Here is a 26,249-nt window from a genome sequence, read left to right as displayed (position 1 = left end):
GGATCTTGGGAACTACAGGCCAGTAAGCCTCACTTCAGTCCCTGGAAAAATCATGGAGCAGGTCCTCAAAGAATCAATCCTGAAGCACTTACATGAGAGGAAAGTGATCAGGAACAGTCAGCATGGATTCACCAAGGGAAGGTCATGCCTGACTAATCTAATCGCCTTCTATGATGAGATTACTGGTTCTGTGGATGAAGGGAAAGCAGTGGATGTATTGTATCTTGACTTTAGCAAAGCTTTTGACACGGTCTCCCACAGTATTCTTGTCAGCAAGTTAAGGAAGTATGGGCTGGATGAATGCACTATAAGGTGGGTAGAAAGTTGGCTAGATTGTCGGGCTCAACGGGTAGTGATCAATGGCTCCATGTCTAGTTGGCAGCCCAGTGTCAAGCGGAGTGCCCCAGGGGTCAGTCCTGGGGCTGGTTTTGTTCAATATCTTCATAAATGATCTGGAGGATGGTGTGGATTGCACTCTCAGCAAATTTGCGGATGATACTAAACTGGGAGGAGTGGTAGATACGCTGGAGGGGAGGGATAGGATACAGAGGGACCTAGACAAATTGGAGGATTGGGCCAAAAGAAATCTGATGAGGTTCAATAAGGATAAGTGCAGGGTCCTGCACTTAGGACGGAAGAACCCAATGCACAGCTACAGACTAGGGACCGAATGGCTAGGCAGCAGTTCTGTGGAAAAGGACCTAGGGGTGACAGTGGACGAGAAGCTGGATATGAGCCAGCAGTGTGCCCTTGTTGCCAAGAAGGCCAATGGCATTTTGGGCTGTATAAGTAGGGGCATAGCGAGCAGATCGAGGGACGTGATCGTCCCCCTCTATTCGACATTGGTGAGGCCTCATCTGGAGTACTGTGTCCAGTTTTGGGCCCCACACTACAAGAAGGATGTGGATAAATTGGAGAGAGTCCAGCGAAGGGCAACAAAAATGATTAGGGGTCTGGAACACATGAGTTATGAGGAGAGGCTGAAGGACCTGGGATTGTTTAGTCTGCAGAAGAGAAGAATGAGGGGGGATTTGATAGCTGCTTTCAACTACCTGAGAGGTAGTTCCAGAAAGGATGGTTCTAGACTATTCTCAGTGGTGGAAGAGGACAGGACAAGGAGTAATGGTCTCAAGTTGCAGTGGGGGAGGTTTAGGTTGGATATTAGGAAAAACTTTTTCACTAGGAGGGTGGTGAAACACTGGAATGCATTGCCTAGGGAGGTGGTGGAATCTCCTTCCTTAGAAGTTAAGGTCAGGCTTGACAAAGCCCTGGCTGGGATGATTTGATTGGGTATGGGTCCTGCTTTTGAGCAGGGGGTTGGACTAGATGACCTCCTGAGGTCCCTTCCAACCCTGATATTCTGATTCTAGTGCTCACTTTATATTTTTAATTAAATATATGTACTGTAAAAATGATAAAACAAAACAAATAGTATTTTTGAATTCACCTGATACAAGTACTGAAGTGCAATCTCTTTATTGTGAAAGTGTAACTTGCAAATGCAGATTTGTTTTGGAGTGCAATTATGTAACCAAAAAAAGCAGTGTAAAACTTTAGAGCCAACAAGTCCACTCAGTCCTATTTCTTATTCTGCCAGTTGCTCAGACTAACAAGTTTGTTTACATTGACGGGAGATACTGCTGCCTGCTTCTTATTTACAATGTCATCTGAAAGTGAGAACAGGCATTCGCATGGCACTTTTGTAGCCGGCGTTGCAAGGTATTTACGTGCCAGATGAGCTAAACATTCGTATGCCCCTTCATGCTTCAGCCACCATTCCAGAGGACATGCTTCCATGCTGATGTTGCTCGTTTTTAAAAAAAATGCATCAAATTTGTGACTCTACTCCTTGGGGGGGCAAATTGTATGTTTCTTGCTCTGTTTACCCGCATTCTGCATATATTTCATGTTCTCGCAGTCTCGGATGATGATCCAGCATATGTTTGTTTTAAGAACACTTCCACTGCAGATTTCACAAAACGCAAAGAAGGTACCAATGTGAGATTTCTAAAAATAGCTACAGCACTTAACCCAAGGTTTAAGAATCTTAAGTGGTGTCCAAAATCTGAGAGGGACGAGGTGTGGAGCATGCTCTTAGAAGTCTTAAAAGAGCAATACTCTGATGCGGAAACTACAGAACCCAAACCACCAAAAAAGAAAATCCACCTTCTGCTGGTGGCATCTGACTCAGATAATGAAAATGAACATGCGTCGGTCTGCACCATTTTGGATCGTTGTCAAGCAGAGCCCATCACCAGGATGGAAGCATGTCCTCTGGAATGGTGGCTGAAGCATGAAGGGACATATGAATCTTTAGTGCATCTGGCTTGTAAATATCTTGCAGCACGAGCTACAACAGTGTCATGTGAATGCCTGTTCTCACTTTCAGGTGACATTGTAAACAAGAAGCAGGCAGCATTATCTCCTGCAAATTGTAACCAAGCTTGTTTGTCTGAGTGATTGGCTGACCAAGAAGTAGGACCGAGTGGCCTTGTAGACTCTACAGTTTTACAGTGTTTTATTTTTGAATGCAGTTTTTTGTACATAATTCTACATTTGTAAATTCAACTTTCATGATAGAGATTGTACAACAGTACTTGTATGAGATGAGTTGGAAAAATAAGTTTTTGTTTTTTACAGTGCAAATATTTGTAATCAAAAATAAATATAAAGTGAGCACTGTACACTTTGTATTCTGTGTTGTAATTGAAATTAACATGTGAAAATGTAGAAAACATCCAAAATATTAAAAATTAATAGTATTCTATTGTTTAAGAGCATGATTAATCGCAATTTTTAATCATTTGACAGCCCTAATTTTTATACATTAGATAAGAAATTTGAGGCAAGGGCTGTCTTGTGTTATATGCAGCACATGGGAGATGATGATAAATAGTTAAAAATATGTATTGTGCAAATCCTTGTTGCTAACCGAGGCTTAACATGTCAAGAGAAAATAGGGGTAGAGACTTGAAATGAAAATGGATGTTGAAATTATTTTTTTCTTCAATATGAGTCAGTTTTTAAAGCACAATTGCACTTTTCCCCCCTAACACAGTACGGTGCACTTAGACTTTAGCCAAGACCAGGCCAAATTGTCAGTTTTTTTTTTTCCCCTTTCCTAAAAAGAGGGGGAACTGTGTTTTTTTGTTTTTTTTTCCTTGTTGAAAGGGTAGCTTGGAAAACATGGATACGTTGACAAGCATGAGACGTTCTCGGAAAGGCTTCTTGTGCATAGGGTGGTAGCCAGTGAGCAGGGAAAGGATTGTGTGTGTTTTGGGAGAGGCAGAGATGGGTCTTCTGATTTGTTCAGTGACTGAGTGGCTATTTATTTCTGTAATGTAATAGCGCATCCATAATTAATCAGCTCAGACCGCTTTTGCTGAATGCCACATCTCTGCAGAAGCAAGGCCTTCGGCAGTTATCTCTTAGGGGGATATCAGCTACATAAGAAGGGGTCAAAACTCGGCTTTCATAGTTTGACTGTTTTAAACAGTAAATTATTAACCCTCTGACAGAATGGGAAAGCTGCAGTGGCAGGGCCATAGCTTACAGACCCGCTCGTACCCAGCTTTGGCTTCATTACAAGTATGTGTCCTGATGGCTGCTTAACTAGCTGCATGTCTACACTACAAAATTAGGGCAACCTAACTTATACCGGCATACAGCCACCAGAGTTATTACATCACTTGTACATGTCTACACTTTGCTCCTTGTGTCGACGGTGCGCATCCTCACCAGGAGCGCTTGTACCGATTGTGCTGCCAGTGTGAAGGCACTGGGGGACAGCTTCTGAAAGCCAAGAACGGTTGATGTAAGCAGCGCAGTGTCTACGCTCACTCTGTTGACCTAACTCCATCAACGTTGACTCTGCCTCTCGTGGAGGTGGAGTTAAGTTGGTGTAGCGGGGCAGTCATGTCGGCAGGAGCGAAATTTTAGCATAGACACTTCCATAGTTAGGTGGATGAAAGGCAGCATACGTCGTCCTAACTCTATAGTGTAAACCAGACCTTAGTTCATAGTAAGGACTTAGATCTTGATCACTTTTTGAGCCCATCGGCTGGGTGGGGATGAATTGGCTGGGATTCAGTTTCTCTTGTAGGTGATTCTACAATTCACTTTTGTCCTACTGATCATGAAAGTCCTTTTAGCACACTGACAGCACCTCCATTGGGAAGTTCCTTTATGATTAGACAACTTCATTAGGGGTATGTCTATGCTACAGCAGCACCACTATGGTTCCTCTGTAGCACTGAGGTGTAGACTCTTCCTAGAGCAACACAGGGGTTTTCCCATCAGTGTCGTTAATCCCCCTCTCCAAGAGGTAGTAGCTAGGTCAGCAGAGTTCTTCCATCAATGTAGCTGCATCTACAGTGTGGGTTAGGTCGATCTAACTACATTGCACAGGGTGCAGAATTTTCCACAGTGATGTAGCTAGGTCAGTCTTATCTTCAGGAGTAGACCAGGACCCAGTCTTTTTCCCTCTTTAAGACATTTCTTCTGTAACCTTAACGTCCATTGAAGAACCCCTTCATTGATGTCTGGTTTGCTGCTCTTCTCCCTGTAAACCAAAGCACCAGTTCTGGTGAACCAGTGTTAGGAGGGGCATTAAGAACTGCCACAGATGTGTTTGAAATGCGAAGGGAGTGTGTGGAATAGAGTAGTATTTTTATGATTTCTAGACATGTTTCCGTAACGCATTTGTCCAAAGGTACTTATGATATTAGTCTCCACATGAGTTTGCACAAGAAGGTTACCAGTGCTCAAATAGATAAAAATGAATGGAATTATTCCTACACTCAGATGAAGGCAGTGTAAAAAGCAATTGCATGAAGCTAAGGAAGGAAAAGTTTAGGCTCGATAATAGGGCAGAATTCCTAATATGAGCAGTTTGGCAGTGGAATAGACAACCAAGGTAAATGGTGAAGTTGCAGGGTCCATAGCTACTCAATGGCAGCATAAATAAGATAGGTTTCAGAGTAACAGCCGTGTTGGTCTGTCTTTGCAAAAAGAAAAGGAGTACTTGTGACACCTTAGAGACTAACCAATTTATTTGTAAATGCAGTGCCTTGCATCCGATGAAGTGAGCTGTAGCTCACGAAAGCTCATGCTCAAATAAATTGGTTAGTCTCTAAGGTGCCACAAGTACTATCTTATTTATAAAAAGAAAAGGAGTAACAGGAATGATGTAATGAATAAGCTGCAAATATGCTATGGAGAGATCAGGCTAGATTTTCTAGCACTATTCGCTATCTCCTCAATTCCTCTTCATTGTTCCCTTCCTTCTGAAGTGAGGTCTGAAAGGCAGAGAGATCTAGTACAGCGACTCCCAAATTACAGGTTTACGTACCCACCTCTTCAAAAAATGAAGTGACTGGATGGACCGTCAAGCTCGTGTGGTTGGGAGCCCTGATTTAGTGTTTGTCATAAACTGGGCGTCAAGAGACTTGGGTTCTGTTTTGTAGCTTTACCACCAGCCAGTTGTGTGACCATAGGCAAGACATTTCTCCTTCAACCATTTGTCTGTTTAGATTGAAAGCTCTTCCGGGCAAGAGCGCTCTCTTATGAGGTCTATGTACAATGGCCAGCACAATGATGCCTCTAGGCATTACTGCTATACAAATTTAATTTTTTTGATCTGTGAATTGCAGACAGGTCTAAGATGCTCTAGCTGTGCAAAGTCCCCAAGCACAGGGGATCCCATGGGCAATTCCTCACTAAAACTAGTCTTAGAATTATGTTTTTCTTCTTTCCTCTCCACTTATAAGTTCTGTAGTAGTTACTTATCTCTTATTGTGCACAAATAATGCTCATAACTTTGTGCACCTTTAAAAAAGTGGGTAATGATTGGTGGAAATTTTGTCATACATATGCTGATCTTTCATCAGACCAATTCACTCAGTGCCACCCAATAACTTCCTTCAATTCTGTGTTCTCTTGGTGACTTACCCCGAAAGACTTACTGTGACCGGATCCCCGGGGTGCAACCTGGGACTGTGGGATCGCTGCACCCCTTTTACTCACCATTCTGGATTGTCTCTCACAATGCCTTACTGGGGGTGGCAAGCAGTAAACCCCTCCAGGGTTTGTACCACTCAGTACAAATGCATGTGGAGCCCCACACCCAGCTAGATTGCATGAATGCTCCCAGAGCCATTGATGAATCGCACAGAGAAAGGCACCAGCCAAATCCCTTCCAACCCCCGCCCCCTCCCCCGGCTCCCAGCCTTGAACCACCGGAATACACTGACTTGCACTGCTCAAGATCCTTTCTTGAGCAATGCAAGTTTATTCATTGGTTCACCACTTCATCAATGGAAAGTGGACATACACCAGTCATTAAAAAGAAAAGGAGTACTTGTGGCACCTTAGAGACTAACCAATTTATTTGAGCATGAGCTTTCGTGAGCTACAGCTCACTTCATCGGATGCATACCATGGAAACTGCAGCAGACTTTATATACACACAGAGAATATGAAACAATACCTCCTCCCACCCCACTGTCCTGCTGGTAACACGGCTGTTACTCTGAAACACCAGTCATTGTAACCTGAGCAGATCTACCAACCATTTCAGTCAAACTCACTGGTAAGGATAAACACTAGATTAAGTTTATTGATTATAAAAGATAGGCAAAAAGTCAGAGCAGTTACTAAAATAAAAGATAAACACGCAATTGAAATTCTCAACCTATAGACTGGACAGAACATAAGTTCAGGCGTATCTGGTGGGCATTGCTGAGTCACCAGGCAAGGTTGAGCAATTCGCCTGGTGTGGCCTTGTCCAAGTGGGTCACTGAATTGCAACTCCCTTGCTGGACAACGGCTGTTTGATGGTGGGTCCACACCTGCCTGGGCATTGATTACCTCCCTTGTTGTTGTCTCTGGGGATCTAATATCTGCGCAATATCCCAATTCACAGCATATTTTAGTGACAACCATCTCCATTACTTCATGTGCACTAATAATCTACATATTTAGATAGGCTCTGATCTGCTGAAAGCCCTTGTTCTTTCCCCTGATACCTTACATGGCATGCTTTTTATGAATCCTAGAATATCAGGGTTGGAAGGGACCTCCTGAGGTCATCAACCCAACCTCCTGCTCAAAGCAGGACCAATCCCCAACTAAATCATCCCAGCCAGGGCTTTGTCAAGCCGGGCCTTAAAAACCTAAAAAGTATCACAGTTATATACATATGATGAATATGGGGATTACAGGGCCCTCCCCCAAGGGATAGAGTGTCATGCGTACATTTTTGAAGCGTCTCTGCATCTTCGGCTATGTGCACAACCTAATGTTCTAGTAGATTTAGACTAACCTAGATGAATGCCTTTTGATTCTTGCTTTATTTCCAGGGACTGCACCAGGTTGGAAGGTGGCAACTGACCTTTCACAAGACTGTCTGTGCCAAGACTAGGCCATGGAATCTCAAAATCAGACTTGGTCTCTGTGTAAACACCCATAAGGTTATCACTGCATACTTACACAGGACACCACCCCTCGGGAGCTCGTTTTGCTAGGAGTCTTGCAATCCATGGTTCCACTGCCCAAAGACTAAAGAGGCAGAAACTTGGCAAGTCTGGGAACACATGTTTTCCAAGAGCCACGCTGGTGCTGCACTGTGTAATTGACTCCAACAATGCCCTGCAAGTCTCATTCAGAGCATGCTATAGAAATACAATGCACTGCAAGGTCAGTTGGGAACCCTGTGGGGTGATCACCAATGCTCCAGCTGTCCAATACCATAATAAAAGGTACATTAAGGTTGTGGTTGTGAATGACAGTGCCCATTACTCCAAATCTATTCATAGCACCAGAGTAAATTGTTGCTTGGATAAGTGAAACTTGAAACTGTCCAGTCTGCCATTGTTGAAAATAACGACGGTGCGGCTTCCAGTGAAGACCTGAATTACGCGTAGTTCTAAGGAGTTTTCCCCTGCTGAACTACGCTAGTAAGGGTGGCTTTCTTGAGTATTCATGTGAACAGCCCACAGAAAAGCATGTGTTACAGGAGAATTTCTTTTCTTAACCACTTGCTGTGTCTCTACTGGGCTTTCCTGTTCTAAGCATATTGATCTTGGACTCAAAACATTGTAGCACCTTGTAGGCTGGCTTTTCCCACACCACTTCTTCCCCTTCTATTGGGCGAGAGCAGGTTGTGGTGGTGGTGTGGGTCTATTTTGTTGTTTTTTGTTTTTTTTTTAAACTTTCCTGTTAGGAATCAGTATTCACAGAAGCTGCTTAGGGACCAGGAAGGCTTTGATCCAGGATCCAGAAGGATAACTTTCCATTATAGTGGGGACATTGTTTTGAATTCAGTGGTTACATGTGTTTGTCTCAGCAAAAGAATTAGTTGTTGGAGGGGGCTTTCTGAGTGGGGGAGGAGGGGCAGGAAGGCAGAGTGATGGCCTGCAACATCTTAAGTTAATTTTAAATTAGAAAAGTGTGAAATCACTGCCATGAATAGTTTAAAAGAGAGCAAAACATCAGAAGAATCAAATATACAAAACTACGAGAAAAAATTATACAGTAGCAAGCAGATCAAAATGGCCTAAATTTCAGAACTGATGAGTGATTTTGGGGGGTCTCAAGTTTGGCACCTAAAAAACCTTACCCACCTCTAAAGGCCTCTAAATTCAGATAGCAGGTGCACAGCCCTTTGTGAGACTGGCCCTCTTTACAATGTCTCAAGTTGGGTACCAAAAACAGACACCCCCCAAAATCACCAAGCAGTTTTGAAAATTTCGGCCAATGACTTAATATAAAAATCACACTCAAACAACCATTTTTGAGGTCTTTAGTCCTTCTGCTCTGGCATCCTTCCTCTGGTGGCAGCCAGTACTTGGATGCTCTTACTAATGACCTAGTCCTGTAAGGAAAATCCTGTTGCTGTCTGAGGGGTGACCATTCCCCAAAAGTGGAAGCTATATACTCATGATCTCTTCTAATGTTTGCTGCTGCTGGATGTATTTGAGCACGTCTTGGGAGAACACGTGCCAGGTGGTGGAACGTGTCCTAACACACCTTTCTAGTCACTACAGTGTGATTGGGTGATAATGAGAACACAGCAGGTGTAGCAGAGACACGACCTAAATATAATCCAGGGAATTTTGGAGGGTGTATGAATGTTTCAAAATGTTGTTGTTTATAGAAACTGTCCTGGCATTAGTGGGCAGGACAAAATGTCATCAACTGCTTTATAGAGTTAACACGCTTCCTCATTTCTCCAGTTTGTAATTATTGGATGTATCCAGCACAATGTACCAAGTATTTCCCTTTTGATCCTTTCTCTTGCAAGTTGGTAGCCCTCCACTTGAATAGCAGTTGCATAGACTGGGTGAGTGAGTGGTGGGTTGTGTGAGATCCGAACTCTTTAAAATGTCTTACCTCACATAGATCTATTTGGAGATGTTCCCATGATTCTTTAACGCCAGACCTGCCTACCCACCCCCTCGTACTCCTTTGACTTAGTCCAAGATCCTATTGCTGTAATCAGCGTCAGATGTGGACTGCCCATTTCTGAACATCTTCCCCCACACACAGTCCTTCCATTCCTTTTAAATGGCAGAAGGAGACCTTGACTGTTCCGATGCCCACCCTGCTCTATCAGGAAAGTAGTGGAAGACCCCATGACTTGGTGCATTTAAAAGAAGGCTGGACAAAGCAATAGGGAACATACTGCCAGGAACAGTCCATCGCTGGCAGGGGATGGACTAGTTGTGACCAAACAAGTATCTTCCATCTCGGATACCTAGGGGCCAGGGGTGACAATGGGTTTTGAACAGTGGTGCTCTTGGTCCCTCTCTGGAGGTGGGGAGCTGCAGGAGCTAGACAGGGTGTTACACTACACCTACCTGTCATTTGTAATCAAAGCTCGTAGCTATCTTGGCCATATTTTTAATTGTTAAATCTTTATCTAAGATTTGTGTGAGGTTTATTTCCAACCTTTTATAATTGAGCATGTTTGGGTCTCTTTTCTCCCTTCCTTTTGATTTGCACTTCTTCTGATGTGAGTTTCACAGCCCTTCAGGGAAATCACCTATCTTGTGCTGGTTCATGGCAAGCAACTTTATCGCCTTTTGTAAATACTTGCTGTAAGAAACATTCCACCTCTGATGCTACAGGAAGGCTGGGTGGCAGATGAGGGGTTTGGCTTTGTGTTTCCGCCCTGCCTTGATCTTGCTCTCTGTAATAGTCCAGCACTTGCTTCAGGAACCTGGGAGCAGGGGAACATTTTAGCAGGTCTTCCAGCCCTGCTGGGATGGGGTAAAGAAAAGCAGCCAATGAGTGTGAATTTTACAGTCTTGCAAAAAGAAAAGGAGTACTTGTGGCACCTTAGAGACTAACCAATTTATTTGAGCATGAGCTTTCGTGAGCTACAGCTCACTTCATCGGATGCATACTGTGTCAAGGTTCCTCCCCCACTCTGAACTCTAGGGTACAGATGTGGGGACCTGCATGAAAAACCTCCTAAGCTTATCTTTACCAGCTTAGGTCAAAACTTCCCCAAGGTACAAAATATTCCACCCGTTGTCCTTGGACTGGCCGCTACCACCACCAAACTAATACTGGTTACTGGGGAAGAGCTGTTTGGACGCGTCCTTCCCCCCAAAATACTTCCCAAAACCTTGCACCCCACTTCCTGGACAAGGTTTGGTAAAAAGCCTCACCAATTTGCCTAAGTGACTACAGACCCAGACCCTTGGATCTTAAGAACAATGAACAATCCTCCCAACACTTGCACCCCCCGTTTCCTGGGAAATGTTGGATAAAAAGCCTCACCAATTTGCATAGGTGACCACAGACCCAAATCCTTGGATCTGAGAACAATGAAAAAGCATTCAGTTTTCTTACAAGAAGACTTTTAATAAAAATAGAAGTAAATAGAAATAAAGAAATCCCCCCTGTAAAATCAGGATGGTAGATATCTTGCAGGGTAATTAGATTCAAAAACATAGAGAACCCCTCTAGGCAAAACCTTAAGTTACAAAAAAGATACACAGACAGAAATAGTTATTCTATTCAGCACAATTCTTTTCTCCGCCATTTAAAGAAATCATAATCTAACACATACCTAGCTAGATTACTTACTAAAAGTTCTAAGACTCCATCCACAGTATGCATCCGATGAAGTGAGCTGTAGCTCACGAAAGCTCGTGCTCAAATAAATTGGTTAGTCTCTAAGGTGCCACAAGTACTCCTTTTCTTTTTGCGAATACAGACTAACAGGGCTGTTACTCTGAAACCTGTCATTTTACAGTCTTGCTCACTCCTGTTTCCCATCTGCTGACCTGAGCCATGCTGATGATTTCTGCATCTGCTCTCTTGAGTCTACTACTTCCCAGACTGAAGGGTTCACCTGCCTCATGATGGTGTCTATCAGGTTCCAGCAACTGACAAAGAATGGGCAATTTCAGGACCTTCCAACCTCGGTTGGCTTCTCTCTCTGCAGCTCAGAATCTGTCTATGACCTCTATTTTGCTGTTGTTTGTTCCATTTCAAAATTGTATGAAGAAAATAGGAAGGACAGAAAATGCAAACAGATTGTAAGGCTTCTGTTCAGCCAGCCGTCGAGGGATCCAGTTGGGGCAGCTAGATCTCTGGGCATCAGAGAAGGCATAAAGCCTTGGGTACTGCATTTCATTTAGCCTCTCTCCCATACTGCATAGAGCAGCAGTTCTCAACCCGTGGGCTGCACATGGCCCAGTTAGTACACAGCTGCAGCCCAGCTGTGTGCTAAAGGCCACGGGCTGTGCAGGTCTGGGTTACCAGCTGCCTGACTGTCCAGCGCCACGGGGTCCGGCAGGCCCCACGTGGCGAGGTCCAGGGCTGCCCGCCTGGCTGGCCCTGCATGGCGCAGTCGGGGTCTGGGCTGCCAGCCTGCCACCCTGCCACCCAGCCCCACTTTGTAGAGGCCCTGCTGCTGGGCCCTGCTGCTGGGCCCTCCGCTCAGGGCTCTGCTCCTGGCTCCACTTTGTGGAGGGGTCTCTGGGCGAGAGGCGCTGAGCATAGGGGTCTGTGGGGAGGAGTCGGGGGGATGCGCTGTGGCTCTCAACCTGAGGCACAGGTAACATATTGTGGGCCGCGGTGTGGCCCACAATGGTGGTGAGGTTGAGAACCACTGGCACAGAGGATAGACAAGAGCCAACATCCACTACATCTTTGGTCAGTATCTTAAGAGACTCAGCAGTTCCCTGCTCTATCTTTGACTTCTCTTTCTCAACAGGGATTGCTGTCATGCCCATTCCGTATCAAGCATTGGTTGATCTGATATAGATGCCTCCAAGCGTCAGTGACCGCCAACCTTGCGGTTCAGCTCAGCCAAACCAGAGTGTAAAGGGATCATTTGTGGACGCTTTCCTCCGTCTCCTCCACAAGCAAAGAGACAGTACTCTGGCCAAGACTGTGCTACCCTCCCCCCGTCACTTCCGAGGGGGGAGAAACCTTCTCCCTGCTAGACTTTGCAGAGTCCCTCCAGGTAGTCTGGCTGGAAAGACAATGTGGGGCTTATAAATTTGGTTTCATGTTAGACTCTGAGTTAAGGCTGCTGCAGATTCAGAAGCTTGTTTTCTTCTTGAGTCTATCACAGCTCCGTTTGGGGGGTGGGAGTTACTGTCTCGCTTCCCGGCATGCAGCCTGACTTGTTCTTTCCTTGGGAAGGAGTAGCTCTTTATAGTATGTTCCCTCATCCCTCCCTTAAGGAAGCCCCCCTCAGTTTAATTACAGTCATCAGGGAGGCAGTCTCCGTCTCATTCTTCCCACCCAGCAGGAACACCAGTAGGATTTTGTGAATGTTAAAAGGAGGATTAATTTAATCTGTGAGTGAGGAAAACTCTCTCTGCTCTTGGAGGGTTTTAAAACCTCCAGAATCACTGTGGTGAACTGTGTGTTTTGTATGGCATGCACTGCCTTCTTGACTACAATAGGAGCTGACCTCATTGGGGCTATTGCAGCTTCTTGGGCAGAAAGTCTGAGTGGGTGGATGGGTAGGGAGGAGACTCAGGAATGGAACTGCATAGAGCTAGTCACACCCTTCTCAAATGCATTAAACAATAATAAAGGTGTTTCTACTTCTACAGCTGCAGCCTGCATGTGCATTGTTACAGGTTTCTTATGGGGGTTGTTTGGCTGTAATGATTACAATACAATTGTCTTATCCATTCCGATTTGGTGAGTGTGAGAGGTGCAGGAAAGGCAGCCTGGCTGCTGGAAATATACATCTTGGCTCCGCCAGTCCGAGACCCATCCTAGGTTGCCCATTGTGGTGGGGGAATGGAGGACAGAGATTCTTGTTTTCCCTGCTTCGGAGATAAGCCTTTAGCCTTGTTAGTAAGGAATGTCTTCATCTTTCTTCCTGATTTAGTAGTTGCCCTGTGGAAGTGTGTGCGGGGTTCTGAGCTGTGGCTGTGCAAAAAAGCCCCCCCTCAAAAGGCAACAAAAAGTCAAGTGCCCTTTGTTTGCTGCTAGCAAGTAGATCAAGGAGGATACCTCCATGCAGACACCCTGGTCTGGGTTGGTGGCAGGTAGAATGTTTTCCAGGTAAATGACTTGGCTCTGTTTGGAGTATAATGGGCTTGGTCAGAGCCCCTTCCTAAGCGTACCTTCTCACCACCTGTCAATATCCCAGGCAAGTTGAATCCATCATCTTCACTATTTCTGGCTTTTCTCTGAGAGTGGAAGCAAAGTAAATAGGGAAAAGCTTGATTGCATTAGATGACAATTGCTCAGAATAGGCTGCACACACTTTGTGAGGCTGGATAGTCTGGTGAGATTCCCCTTCATGATCTGGACCAACATGATTTACAGGTACACAGGAATCTCACCTGGCAAGTGTAATTTCCAGTTGAGAGTCATACTGGGTGGACTGGACAGCAGAAGCCTGAGCCACTCCCCCAGTGTTTGGAATGTCTGTGGGTTAAATATAGCAACTCTTGTCTGACTAGTGTCTCCAGCCTTCTTCAGAACCACAGCTTCCCTTCCTCCAAAAAGAATCGAGCTTCCAGTTACTGAAGCTAGGCCCAAGTGAGGTTCCCTTGTTTGTCAGTGTCACTGAACTGTTGTATTTTTTTGCCTTGTAAGGATTTATCCTGCTGCTGTTGATCAGCATTGTATCCTTTTGGTACAGAGGTGCTGCTTGATCTCCAAGCATTTCTTCCCTGGAGAGATCTGTGTTGCCCTCTGTAGCTATGAATGGCCCGATGACACTTCCAAAATTGTAAATATCAAGGAAAAGATGCATTTCTTGCTTCTAGTACTTTGCTGCTGTTGATCCTGGTTGTCCTCTGATCACAAACCTTTAGTATCCAGGTTCCTTATCTATACCCCTGCAGGCTGATACTGAGAACCATTTGAACTGTGCAGTATCCAGTTTCCTTTCTCCTTCCTGCTAGCCCTGGTTCTGAGGTCTGGGGGTTCTTTGGAACTCTGAAGGTCCCTCCCCCTCGCTACTATAACAATCATTCCTCCTACAAGTCTTGCAGGACAGCCCCCATCTCTTTTTGCTAAGCACCCTGGGGCACCATTCCCTCTGGAGCCTAGCACTGCTAAATCATCTGAAGCAGTGGTTCTTAAAATTATTTGATCGGGCCCCCTTTTTGTGTGTGTCTGAAAGCAGAGCGGAGAGCAGCAGCTGCTGGCTGGGTGCCCAGCTGTGAAGGCGGTGCGGTGCCAACACAGATCAGAAGTAAGGGTGGCAATGTGAAAAGTGATATTCGCCAATATCACTTTTCACAGCAGACTTAGCTCCCCATTGCCACCTACTTCTGCGCTGCTTCTGCCACCCCGGGGGCTGACAGCTAGAGCCCCACTGCCCCCGGTGAGGGATTAGGGGCGGAGAGGAGGAGAGCCCCAGCTCGTGTGGTGGGGCTCTGGCTGTCCCCTTTATTTCCTCCCCATGGGTGTGCATGGCCCTTCTGCAAGAGCCCCAGCCATCTGGGGCTGACAGCCAGAGCTCTTTTTTAAAAAAAAAAAAAAGAGAAAACCACAGACAAACAACCAAACCACAGCTTGCTCTTCCCTTGACAGGTTCCTGTGCCTCCCTTGGGAGACCTGCCCCATAGTTTGAGAACCACTGATCTAAAGAAATCACTTGACCCCCTTTGCCATTAAGACAATGTATATTGTCTCCTCAGTGTTTTCCACTGCCATCAGCTCAGAATCCGAATGGCACTGGGAGGAAAACGTTCCTTATATTTGGACTGCAGGGAAGAATGTTATTTTAGGTGGATTTAATAAAAACTTTTCGCAAGGTCTTTCTGTCTGGACTAGGGTGAGCAGATGGCAAGTGTGAAAAATCAGGAAGGGGAGTGTGTGTGGGGTACGGTGGGGGTGGGGGGTGGGGGAGGATAGGCACCTATATAAGACACAGCCCTGACTATTGGGACTGCCCCTATAAAATCAGGGCATCTGGTCACCCCAGTCTGGACAAGCAAATGGGAGCTTTCTCTTTTACTCAGACACCTCACCTGGTCACCTGTCTTGACTTGGGCTCCAAAGACACCTTGATAAATGAATTTAGGTTTTCCTGTAGCTTCTTACAGATCTTGGTGTCCTTTGCTTAGAAACTAGGGTTGGTTTGGTTTTTGTTTTTTTAACTTCCTACAGCAATGCTTGTTAGTGAATCCCCCAATTAGTGTGGCAAGGGATTGTGGTCCCGGGATTAGAGTAGGGCTCTATCAAGAGGCCTCTGTTCTATGCCCAGTTGTTCTGATTTGCTGTGTAGTCTTCAGTTAGTAATTTACATACTCCTCTGTGCCTCAGTTTCCCATCTGTAAGATGGGGATAATACCTGCCTCAAAACAGGGCTGTGCAGCTTAAGAACTCTCTGAGATTCTTGAATGAAAGACCGATAGAAGCACAAAATATTATTTCTGTGTCTTCTAAGGCAAAAGTGTGCTAGGGAAACCTTCACAGGGATTATTTTTTCCCCTCTGAGGAAGTGAAAGAACAGCACACAAGCATGGGCCCTTTCTAACCTGAATGCAGAAGGTTTTTCATTTTAATTGCAAATCTGATACATGGTGGAACTCTCAGTGAATATAGTAGCACTTTACAGAACTGCCACCCCTGGGAGTTTAATGGGGTTGTTCACTTTTTTTCTCTGCTTTCCGATGTGTAAAGAAGGCCTAAAAAAAATGCATGCAAGATCTGGTCTTTCCCCTTATTTTGCTGGAGGACTCACTGGAGATCTGGCATGGATTGAGAGCGCTCCCAATACCCTGCATTGAGGAAAGAAGGGGACTAAGATCCTCTCCCTGCACCTTCCCCCAGTGTTTAAGTTTTACATGGGTGTTGGTTTTAAAAGCTGCTTGTTTTTATTATCTGAATTAAAACCACTTCCCTCTCAATTAGGCTTCACTCCTCATGGCGTTGCCTTCCTAGTTTACTGGTAAGCCAGAGCCCTGCGGAGACTTGCTTTTTTCTTTTTTCTTTTTTTTTTTTTTACATAAGGAATGCAAAAGAGAAGTTTTTTATTTTTTTTAAAAAACACAAACCTTCCAGCCCCCCTTTACATTAGAAAGAGGCACAAGCTCAATTTCTCACCCTCTCCCCTTTGTTTTGCAGGTCTTTTGAAAATGTTTTTGTTTTGTTTTTTGAAGCTTTCTGATCGCCAGTGACCCTTTGTATTTTAATATTTCTCTGTGTACGGTGCGTCTCCGAAGGTCCTGCCCCAGTGTTTGTACAGTGCCCTGCATGCTTGCACAGCTCTAAATATTTACTAAAGCGAAACCTGTTAGAGGCCATCAAAGGGCTACTATTTTTTTTCTGTTATGCAACCTCCTGTTACCATACTGTGCTGCTTAATATAGGGGGACTGGAATTTTCCTGACTATTAGGTGACCATTAGCACAGATTTCACTGTCACAAAATAACTGTTAAAATACTCAGCACTAGACTCTGCAAATGACTGCACAGCTGTAGCTCTTCTTTGTATGTAACTCCTTTGCAGGTGCACCATGAAATGTCCTATCTACACCCTTTCAGGGTTGGCATCTATACAACATGAGAAGGGATAAACTGCAACCTCCACCTAACCACCAGGAGAGAATCCTTCTGCCCTTCTCCTTATGTATGGTCCGTTTGCTGTTGAGGTTCCCCTTTGCTGTAATTAGGAGAACTGATGTTCCAAAGCGAGGTGGAAGCAGCATTGTATCCTGCTTAATATTTAAACAACACTTGATTAAATCTTGCACCCACCCTTCCCAAACAGCTGACTTGAAACAGTTGATTGTTGTAATTTCAGAAGCTGTATTGTGGCTTCTCCAAGGCTAGGAAAATGCAGTTTGTCCGGTGATCTGAATGACTTGACTTTCCTGTGTGGCTGCAGTTTTGAAGGTGCATTTGAAGATGCTGCTGGCACGTTAGCAGCTGTCTTTCTCGAGGTTCTGTCATGCACCCTGTAACCGAACCTTGAAGCAGCGTTACTAGGGGGTGGCAACACTGTTCATTTAGGCCAACCTCACTGCACCCACAAGTGCCTCCATTCTTCCCCCACAAGCTTCCTTCTATTTCAGGGGCTCAGTGCTACCCACACCCTCTCCCTCCTTTCAGGGGCTCTGTGTGCCCCTCATTCTCTCACCATGCCAGGAACTCTGCACACGTATGCCAGGAGTTTGTGCTTCTCTTCGCTCCATAATTCTGTGCCCTATTACTTCCTTTCCCCACCCTGATTGTTTCTCTTCTGTCAGGGAGTTAAGGTATTTGCATTGTTGACAGGTTAAATTCTGTTGGGCGAAGGGGCAGAGATGGATTAGAGGTATTAACTGGAAGGTGTTAACAGATGCCACCAACCAGTTCCTTAATCTAAAGACCGCTGGGGCTTGAAGCTGTGGCTCAACTAACCAGATGGTAGGGGTTCTGCATGTTCTCCAAAATCAATGGGGTCATGACCATTGCCAGGGACATTCCAGCCAATCAATTCCAACTTTCAGGGAGTGTTTGAAAGCTATCCCTTTGCATACAAGCTCAGCCAAAAGAGAAGAAAAAATAAACCCATGAGAGATTCTCATGGAAGCGCTGACTCTAACCACCAGCTTTTGCAGCTTCAAGGAACCACATCTCTTTGTGGTGTTTCCCTTATAGCTGCCTGATGCTATTGGGCCACTCGCTGCTACTGAGGTTCAGTGGGTCTAAGGCGTGCAGGTTCAGATCTATAACTTGTAAAGTTGGGGTAAGCTGCTTTTGGGGTCTGCCTCATTCTGGAGTAGAAGAGCACGGTCAGAGCTGTAACGGAATGGCCCCTAGCGTGACTGACACGTCCCTCCCTTGTTCACTGTGTCTCTACAGCTGGTCAGCGAGAAAGTCGGTGGAGCTGAAGGGACCAAGCTCGATGATGACTTCAAAGAAATGGAAAAGGTGAGTAGGGTAACAGACGGCTTTGTGTGCCTCTCCGCGCGTTTCCGAGGCAGGTACTGACTGGATTGCACTGCTGTTGGGTCATCTTCTCCTTGCAGAAAGTGGATGTTACCAGCAAGGCAGTCACAGAAGTATTAACCAGAACTACAGAATACCTGCAACCCAACCCAGGTAAGCGCCCACAGCCAGCCCTGCTCTGCCAGCATCCTTCAGGTGCTCCTCCCATTGCATAAGGGGGGAGAGGCCATTATCATGCAGAGAGTGGGGAAAGCTCAGAAACACCAGCCTATTTGGCTTTGGGGTGGCCCCTTTCCAGTGGGCTACTGGGTTATAAGCATTGCTGCCTTCTACTGGAAATATGCTGGCCCAGCTTGTGTGACAGCCATGTCCTCCCCTTCCATGAGCAAGTGGAGTTTCTGCTTCTAGCAGAGCTCATTCGGGCTTTGAGGCCCATGTGAACCTGAATTTAAATTTTGATGTCACCCTGTGTAACCTCTCTAGACTATTCCAGCTGGCGCTTGGCAATTACGCCCCTGTCCAGCTATGTTTCACTTGTTCAAGGGCAGTCTCCATCCTTGTGTTGTTTTCTCTGAGCCCAGAAAATCAGATTGACTGTCAAATAGTCACCCATGTCCTTTGGGTTCAAGATGCAGCAGATGGGCTACTGACTCCAGGGTGTTTGGGAACTGAGTTGTCTCCTATGAGGTGGGAGGCGAGTATGTCACGGTCATTCCTGGAGCCTGACTGCCTTCCTGTTACAGTCCAGTCAGTCTCATTGACTCCAGCACACCAGGGATTAACTAGAACGACAGGAGGGCTGGTGAACTTCTCTTTAGACCTTGTTGGCGAGCTCTGAACTATTTTCTGCTTGCTGTCTTGGAAGGGGCCATTTTTTAGAGCCAGCGATATTTCTGGGAGACTAAAACAATAAGCTTTCTTGGCCAGTGGAGTAACTTTGGGGGGAAAAAAAAAAGCTGGCAAACAGTCACTGCTTGCTGGCCAAGTCCACTAATTGCAAACACAGATGTGGCTGTCTCTTTGTGCCAGCTTCCAGAGCCAAGCTAACAATGCTCAACACGATGTCGAAGATCCGCGGGCAGGTGAAAAACCCTGGCTATCCACAGTCGGAAGGGCTCCTGGGGGAGAGCATGATCCGGTACGGGAAGGAGTTGGGCGACGAATCCAATTTCGGTAAGTGCTCCATTGGGCCGGCCAGCCCCTAAGTGAGCTGATAGGAAGTAAATTCCTGTTACTGGGTTTCCTTAAATCTTACTGTAAATCACTGACCTGGTCACATGAGTCAAGTGGAGAAAAAAAGGAAACTGACCGTGCAGATAGGGAAATGACATTTCACTGGGGTCAGGAGTAGGATTAGGGGATGGCAAAAGCACCTCTTAAAGAAGTAGTGTATGCAAACCGAGCTCCTGATATGCCTTGTTAGACTCTTAACCCTGCTCCCAGCCATCTTTCTGCTGCTTTAATCTGCTTTCAAGTGTCTTTTAAAGTCCTAGCCACTGCCGCCTCTAGTGACCCAAACCAGCCATTGGTCAGTGCTGTGGAGTGGATGCATCTACAGAAAAATGAGCTGGAGTCTAGACTGTCTCACAGCCAACAGTTCTGTGGATGATCTGCGGTTTGGCCCTGACCTTGCATGGAGTTGAGCACCTTCTAGGAAATGCTGAGCACCCTCTGCTCCCAACACCTCCTGGGAAGTGCTCAGCATCATGCAGGATCAGACCAAGTTTGTATTTCTAGGGCTCCCTGGTGCGATGGGTGGCGCATGTCTCAGAAATGAACTTAGAATCCTTATTAATAGTACTGATATAACTCACGGTAGCCACTTCTGCAGCTCCCCCCATTGTAACGAGCGCCTTGCATTCAGTCACAATCCTCTCCACACCCCTATAAGCGCCATCCCCATTTTACAAGAGGGGCACAGAGCATTTAACTGACTTGCCCAAGGTTAGGCAGGGAATCTGGCAGAGCAGAGTCTAGAATCCAGAACTTTGAAGTCCCAGTCAACTGCCTCCTCAGGATGCAGAGTTCTCCTGCTGACTCAAACTGAGCAAATTTTACATGGAAAGTAGCGAGGGAAGAGATCAAGAGCCCTACAATGCAATTTTAACTGCAACTGGACTCCGAGGGGGTCACAGCCAAAAATCTTTCCACGTGGTATTGCCTCATTCCCATGAAGCAAGCCATGCGTGACTTGTGGGGATGTGGGGGTAGAGAAAGGAAGCCATTTGATGACAGCAGTATTAATCCACCAAAACATTGCAGCCTTCCCATGTGGCTGGGTTCAGGATGGCTCACAGCTGTGTGATCACTTCATAGCATGGGGCGGAACGTTCCCTGATCTGGAAGATTAAACGTTAGGTTTTTTGAGGAGTGGCTGTACTCCAGTGATTCCCTGGCTAGCTTTCTCCTTGGCTGGAGAAAACATTACTACAATACAGGATCTGAAAAGTAGTAGGGGGAAGTAAGTTTTAAGAGGACCCTATAAAACACAGCTACCTTAAACAGCCTCTCCTTTATAGGGACACCATCAGGTTTAGAAATGTATGTTTTAATAATGCAGCCTTCCCTGTGTTGCGGTATCTTGGGTTATTAACTCTGAAAGAACTTTTTAGAAATGGACTTTTTGCACATTTTTGTTTTAGCTGGGGCGATGAAAATAGATTAAATTTATTTATAGTAAATTTCACTTTCATATTCTCTTGCCCTTACCCGGTGCTGAAATGCTTGGGTTGCGAACACGGCAGGAGATCGTTTATTAATTCATAATTGTTTCCCTTGGAATTGTAGAAAACCAATCACAGAAGCATTTCTGTTCATCTGACATTATTAGCTTGTCAGACTTTAGATACCCTGGCAGGGGAAGGACCATAGGAAAAACTGAAAATAGAAAGGTTTTGTACAAACCTATTTTATAAGATCTTTAATTTTGGGTGTAAATTGAACCTAACAGTAATAGATTTGAGTTAACGATCTAAGCATGAATGAAAAAAATGAAGAAAAATATCTTGGGTTGCTGCCAACATCTGGGGAAATTTTATTTTAAAAATGTATCAAAATGCCTTGAGACTAATCCGAAGACTTAGCTGGGGCCACCGTAGCATTTGCCCTTCCTGTAGCACTTTGCATCAGAGAGTTCCAACCATTTTATATAGAGACGCCTTCAGGATGTCTCAGACCCCTGTGAAAAAGGTAGGCATTTTCTGTTTTACAGGTGAGGACCATGGGGCACAGAAAAGTGAAATGAGTTGCCAGAGATCACACAATGTGTGTCAGAACTGGAAATAGAAGCTAGGAGTCCCAATTCCACACCACCTGCTCTAACCACTAGGTTGTGCTCCCTCCCTGTGCTACTCCAGTTGATCCAAATGAGAACTTATGGGTGTTTGATACGTGACTGGGGCTCATGCATGCTGAGTGTCTTGGCAGAGCGGTTCTGCGTGCAGCTGCCACAGACTCCGGCTTTAACTGGCTGGCTCTTTTTTTCTCTCTGACCTGCTCTTTTTCCTTTCTTCTCTCACGTGAAGGTGACGCGCTTCTTGATGCTGGTGAAGCTATGAAACGATTGGCTGAAGTGAAAGACTCGCTGGATATTGAAGTCAAACAGAACTTTATTGATCCTCTCCAGAACCTGTGTGACAAAGACCTGAAAGAGATCCAGGTAAGTGGCAAGATTTTCTCTTTCTCTCTTCCCCTCCGCCCCCCCTTCAGACTCTGGCCTCTTCAGGTTTTTAGCACCTGCTGTAATGTCCAGTATCGCTGCAGGACCCAAAGTAGACTTGCACAGCATCTGGTTTTGTTACCCTGCGTTTTGCATGCTTTCTCTGTATTTTCCTTGGATCCACTCGCATTTTCCTCTGGTGTGTTTAATATCCTCTGCCGCCGCCGCTGCTGTTCCTTGACCAGCCCATGACGGGGGATGTTTCTTGCAACAGTTTCCAGATTTATTCACTCACTCTAAGCTACCTTCATAACATACTTTAGATCTCCTGACTTACGTTGTGTAGCTACAGGTACTTGGATTGTTTGCATTGTGGATTCCTGAGACTGACAAATGGGGACATTGCCTTGCGTGCATTTTATAAGACATTGATCAGCTTTCAGTTCCAGTGTCCCAGTATCCTGAAATATAGATCATGGGCTGCATGTGTCTTTTTCTTGCTCACCTACTTATCATGAGAAGCCCAGAAACAACCCCACAAGGATGCTTTATCACTGCACCTGTCCCCGCTGAGAAGGTCTGCTCATAGCTAGCCCTCACCTTCCTCGCATTCACAAGAGACAAGGCTCTTGAACACCACAGGTTTTGCAGTGGGAACCGTTGAAACCTATATCAAACCAGTCAAAATCGCCTGAGAACCGGTTCTCGCTTACAATGTGACCTATATGAACTGACTCCCAAACTAGCTATATAACAGATTTACTGAGCACCCGCAAACTTGTCAGGTGCCGTACAGTCAAATTAAGACAGACATGATCCCTGTCTACTTTCAGCCTCAGAAGAGAGGTGACAAGCCCAGGGCTTGTAACTGAAGTGTTGTATCTAAAGACTCTTGACTGCCCAGCGGAGAACCGAAGGCAAGGGGCCAGCTGTGCAGTTCTCCTTTAAAAGTGATTTATGGCAAGCAGACCCATGCTGAACTGGGGCAGTTTGGGTTCCCTCCAGTTTATGAACAGAAAAGGGGTGGGGGGTGGAAATGTACTTTCTTGCCAACTTTATGGCCGTTTCCAAACAATGAAAAAGAAACCATAGTCACAGCAATCATAAATCCTCTGCTGAACTGGATCCAAGTAGTTCCCTCCTCCCCCGCACTGCTCTTCATTCCTGACCTTCAGCATCCCCTGTGGAGCATTGCACACTGCGATCTGTAGTCTGCGGGGAGCCTGTCTGAAAGTGATGCCAGCAGTTGCCTATTCTGGGTGGTGGGAGGCTGGGTTGTTTGGTTTTTTGCTGTGTTCACTGGGAAAAGCTTGGGTGCCCCGGCCCGTGGTTTTAGTTCAACCGCTCATAACCCTTCTCTCCCAAGCACCATCTTAAGAAGCTGGAAGGCAGGCGCCTGGACTTTGACTACAAGAAAAAACGTCAGGGGAAGATCCCAGACGAGGAGCTCCGCCAGGCCCTGGAGAAATTTGAAGAGTCCAAGGAAATAGCTGAGACAAGCATGCACAACCTCCTGGAGACTGACGTGAGTGTCCCCTAGAGATCACTGCGCTCTTCCCTCTTGGTTCGTCTGCGCGCCGCTGGGGCGCTGCCTAAGCGGCTGCACTGCTGTGCGCGCGTCTGGGGCAGCAGGGGGCTGGGTGCTTTTATCGGGGGGCGGGGGAGAGTGTCTGGCGCTCTAATACTCTTAAAAAATGACACCAAATCTCCTGTCATGCCCCTTCCAATGGGCCCCTATTGTGATCCTGCACCCCCGTCCCCTGATGTTTCCATTCTGGGCCCCCCCCCCTTTGCAAATGCCCTTCAGTCCTGACCCTGTAGCCCCCTCCCTGCTGATGCAGGCCAGGGCTGAGACTGATAATTCTACGAATGAGGCAGTGTGGAGACTCTTCTGTGTACATGTTTGGTCAGGACATGGCTGACACAGCTCATTCAGTCATGATGCAAAATGTCTGCTAAACCCATGTCCTCCGAGGTGCCAAGCTGTCGGCCACTGTCTCGCTGAGCCTGAGCGAATGACTGAACTTTAAGGTCCCTAACTCTTAAGACTTCTCTCTGCATGTAAATTTCAAGCTGCTTTTCGCATGTTTCCCAGTGTGGGTGTAAGCCCCCAGTGGAGCAATGGAAGTCTCCTGTAGTAGCGTGTGAAAGCCACTCATTGCAGTTTATGATCCTTGCAGATTGAGCAAGTAAGCCAGCTCTCAGCCCTGGTGGATGCCCAGGTAGATTACCACAGACAAGCAGTGCAGATCCTGGATGAGCTTGCAGAGAAACTCAAACGCAGGTGAGGCTTCCTAGGGCCACTGTGGATCCTGTGGGAGGAGAGAAGCGTGGTGGACACTGTAACTTGGGAGCTAGGGGCCAGAAGATATCTGGCTTCTTCCTCCGCAGTTTATTCCCTGGCAATAGAAGCTGTAGGAGCCTTTGAGGGTAGCTTTATCACTGCATCTCTTAGGCTTTCATGGTGAGTGATTTGTGTCTGCATGATCAGTTTTCTACAAAAGGCACTTTCTGGCATCTGGTGTGAAACCTCCCTGCAAACTCCCTGGGTTAATAGTTTCTTGCCGCTTTTGGCCATCTCTGGATCAAAACATAAATGCTCCCAATGAAATTGAAGATGCAAGTTGATTCCTTCTTGAACTGGGGGACGGATAGGGGGAAAGGCTGGGGAGCAGGGCAGAGCACACACCGAGTCCTGTGTTTATGTAAACAATTGCAGCTCCTTAACAGGCCACTGGTGTTGGATGTGGGAGTTGTGGCCAGAACGCTGTTGGCATTTCTGATTTGATTCTGTTTCGACTCAGTAGATCCTGCCGCCTCCATTGTCAAGAAGATGAACTAGCATTATGCAAATACCTTTGAATTAGTCCCCTCTGGCTTCCCTTGTCATCTGGCTCCATGTCTGATTTATTACAGTAGCATCCAAAGGCCCTAATCTGGATCAGGGCCCCATTGTCCTATGTGCTGGCCCACATGGTTGGACAAGGTCTCTGCCCTAAAGACCTTGTGATCTATTTAAAGATGGGACACAAGCAGGCGGCAGAAAGGCGGAGAGGAGGAGGATAACAGTAGTAACAGGCTGGTGACCGCCACTAAAATCAAGCACAATTCCGCAAAGCAGAGTTGATGGATCTCGGTGCCTGCTTGGGTGGCTCCTTGTTTTTCAGCAAAGTCTTGCTCTATCCTCTGCACACGTTAGTGTGTCTCTGTAACCTGGGCTGCAAACATGTGACTTCCATGTGCCCCCTGGCATGTTGCGGATGGAACCCTGGAGCACAGTCTTGTAAATGGAATACAGATTAGTGTCTGGTGTGGAGAAGCAGGAGGAAATGCATTCCCCAAGTGACTCTGCACTGGGGCTTGGAGGAATCCTGGCCTGGGCTGTGGAACCTTTACTGTGGCTGTTAAAAGCAAGAAGCTCCAGGTTTAATATCAGCCAGCCATAAGGATCTTCATGCAGGGAGCTAATTCTGCAATCTCCCTCCTGTTCCCAGTTTTTTCCCTTAACCCCCATGTAACTTCGTTCATGCTCCAGTGACATGCACCTTCTTTTCAAATGAGGTGTTAAAAGATTCTGTCCCCGGTGTGGTGTTCAAATGTGTTTGGATTACTAGGCATACTTGTTAGGCTGCTTTGCTGGAGGGGCTGAGTCACGAAAAGAGCCTGAAAGAACTAAATATGTGTAGTTTTGCCACACTGGGATGCAGTGTGGTCTAGTGGTTAGAGCCCCCGGACAAAGTCTCAGGAGACCTTGGTTCAGTTCCTGGCTCTGCTGCCACCGTGCTGCATTGTCTTGGGCAAGTCGCTCCCCCCATGCCTCAGTTTCCCCATCTGTAAAATGGCAGTAATGATACGGACCTCTGTTGTAAAGCACTTGGAGATCTGTTGATGGAACGCACTAGATAGGAGCTGGGGGCTTGCGTTGAGCTGCCTGCTAGGGTATCTCCCTCAAGCCATGTTCCCCAGAAATCCTGCAGAGTAGTGTGACTATTCTCCATCTATTACTACCTTGTGTTTGAGTTCCTCCTTCATGCATGGGAATTGATGCATGCCAAGTAGTCTCTGGTTTAAATTAATATGGGCAGGAGTTGGGAGTATCCTGGAAAGTTAGAGAATGCAAACTACTGGAACAGTGGCCTCTGCTGGCCAAAGAGAAATAATGCTCCGAAAGCAGATTCCCTTTAAGGCAAGAGTGGTGGGAATTTGCCCTCGCTGC

General features: G+C 46.1%; 1 protein-coding gene across 8 annotated transcripts in view; it reads left to right on the top strand.

Annotated features, from left to right (window-relative positions):
- The window catches only part of SH3GL1 (SH3 domain containing GRB2 like 1, endophilin A2), a 54,374-nt gene that overhangs the window by 20,349 nt on the left and 7,776 nt on the right, over positions 1-26,249 (top strand). For 7 of the 8 annotated variants that reach the window (XM_084614447.1, XM_084614446.1, XM_084614449.1 and 4 more), the window contains 6 exons: positions 18,289-18,357; positions 18,456-18,528; positions 19,405-19,548; positions 21,900-22,033; positions 23,400-23,558; positions 24,214-24,317. In XM_084614447.1, coding sequence (XP_084470573.1) covers positions 18,289-18,357; positions 18,456-18,528; positions 19,405-19,548; positions 21,900-22,033; positions 23,400-23,558; positions 24,214-24,317 — 683 coding nt within the window. Of the gene's footprint in view, positions 1-18,014; positions 18,173-18,288; positions 18,358-18,455; positions 18,529-19,404; positions 19,549-21,899; positions 22,034-23,399; positions 23,559-24,213; positions 24,318-26,249 lie in introns of those variants that run through there. The other variant, XM_084614444.1, reaches the window with a different exon arrangement.

Source organism: Lepidochelys olivacea (assembly GCF_965140295.1).
Source record: "Lepidochelys olivacea isolate rLepOli2 genome assembly, chromosome: 25".
In the NCBI taxonomy this organism is placed as follows: Eukaryota; Metazoa; Chordata; order Testudines; family Cheloniidae; genus Lepidochelys; species Lepidochelys olivacea.
Note: the sequence above shows the minus strand (reverse complement) of the source record. Positions and strands in the feature narration are given on the sequence as shown.